Source organism: Oncorhynchus nerka, linkage group LG14 (assembly GCF_034236695.1).
Source record: "Oncorhynchus nerka isolate Pitt River linkage group LG14, Oner_Uvic_2.0, whole genome shotgun sequence".
Classification (NCBI taxonomy): Eukaryota; Metazoa; Chordata; class Actinopteri; order Salmoniformes; family Salmonidae; genus Oncorhynchus; species Oncorhynchus nerka.
The window spans coordinates 44,930,070-44,932,053 of NC_088409.1; the positions used below are offsets into that span (position 1 = coordinate 44,930,070).

At 44.0% G+C, this 1,984-nt stretch overlaps 1 protein-coding gene across 1 annotated transcript; it reads left to right on the top strand.

The window, feature by feature from the left end:
* The first annotated feature begins 702 nt into the window (after positions 1-702).
* Positions 703-1,984, top strand: LOC115141205 (fatty acid-binding protein 10-A, liver basic-like). The gene is made up of 4 exons (XM_029679934.2): positions 703-903; positions 1,180-1,352; positions 1,577-1,666; positions 1,870-1,984. The coding sequence occupies exons 1-4, from the start codon at positions 837-839 to the stop codon at positions 1,918-1,920; spliced, it is 381 nt and encodes a 126-aa protein (XP_029535794.1). The 5' UTR covers positions 703-836; the 3' UTR covers positions 1,921-1,984.

The window sequence follows — 1,984 nt, forward strand, 5'->3', positions numbered from 1 at the left end:
GTGGCTTCACACCGTTTCATTCACCTCAACATGCTTCTGATGTCATTGTGTGCTAGATGTCTCGCTAGAGGGATTCGTAATTCAATGATTATTAGAAGCATCTCATAAAAGTGCGGGAAAGTATTATGCAAGCAAAGAGTAGCTACAATATGTCTTCTGAACTGATAGAAGAGCTCTTGTCCAAGGTGTCATTCACCCATTGCCTGACTAAACAGTGGAGTAGATTTGAACACTGGTTTTTAGGAAGATTCCACAGGACATCAGACCTGGGTTCGACTACTATTCAAACAGTTTCAGAGTGGAGAGCCATGTGGCCTGGTTTGCACTTTTGCGCTGATTTGATCGGTTCCATTGTGCTAGGCAAGCTTGATAAAGCCCAGCTGAAGTATTCAAAATGATTTCATATAGCAATTTAAACACAGGTCTGTATTTAGGACGGTATTGCAATAAGTGCTCAGAAACAAACTTGAGATCTGCGTGTCAGAAGTTTCAGAAGCCAATCTATTGGGATGAGTAAAACCCATGCACATGTCATTTTATGGCTCAGACATAAGTACTCTTCCCCATCTCAAGACAACTGGAAGTTGGGATCATGCCAGACAGAGATGTAAGTGAACTCTGGGTTGTTCAAACAATGAGGGACATTATTTCAGAGGCTGTGTTACTGATTAGACACAGATGCACAGAGCGGAGCCCCCTCTACCTGCTGATATAAGTAGCTGTGGGGGACGCAGTGCCATCTCTACATTTGTGTTGAGCTTCGCACAGCTGTCTCAGGCTCTTATTGCACATCTTGGTGAAGGAGAAGAAAGCGGACCGGTACAGACACAGACAAAATGGCCTTCAGTGGAACGTGGCAGGTGTATGCGCAGGAGAACTACGAGGAGTTTCTCAGGGCCATCTGTGAGTTTCCTAAAGATCCATTGCATTGCATGTATAGGGTTGTTTAGGTGTAAATCTGAAATGTATTTGCTTGATTCCTTGTGTCCTCTTTCTCAAAACTCATTGGAGGAGAGAAGATGAATGGTTCCTCCCCTCTGACCTTCTCATCCAATGAGTTTTGAGAAGGAGAGAGGATGTAAGGAATCAAGGAAATACAAGAGATTGAACTATAGATTCCCAACTATGACCCAAAATGAAAAGGTAAGCTAATGAGTCATCCTCCTGCCCGTCTATCAGCCCTCCCAGAAGATGTTATCAAGCTGGCCAAAGACATCAAGCCCATCACTGAGATCCAGCAGAACGGCAATGACTTTGTCATCACCTCCAAAACTCCTGGCAAGTCCGTCACCAACTCCTTCACCATCGGCAAAGAGGCCGACATCACCACCATGGATGGCAAAAAGCTCAAGGTAGGCAATCCACATTTACCTGTCTGTGTTGAATCTATACTTACGAAAGTATTGATTGATTGACTGATATAATGTTAAATCGACAGGTTTGAACTGAAGTCCAATAGTCTTGTATCTGCAGTTAGTGTATGTCTTGTACACTCTTCCAAGTTTCTAAGCTTGTCTGTCTTCACTCGTTATTGCCACGCATTACTGATCACCTCTCTCTTCTCTGGCCCCCACAGTGCACTGTCAGACTGGAGGGAGGAAAGCTGATGTGCAACACAGATAAATTCTCCAGCGTCCAGGAGCTCAAGGGAGGAGAGATGGTTGAGGTAATTTGACCTAATGTTGGTAGCACTGAAAAATAACACACTACACCTCTGTCAGTACAGCGTGTCAAATATAAGCATATACAGTTGTGAAATATGGGGCACAGGTCAAACAAGCTGTCTATTTCTACCTTAGGTGGGTTTATTTGTATAATTGTGACCTGACCACAGTAACTAAACACTTTTCACTACCTTCCCCATTTCAGACGCTGACAGTGGACTCTACGTCACTCATCAGGAGGAGCAAGAAGCTGTGAACCTGGAATGGTAGCAGGCAGGGGGCGGTCCTTGGCTATTTAAATAAACTTGCTTGACATAAAA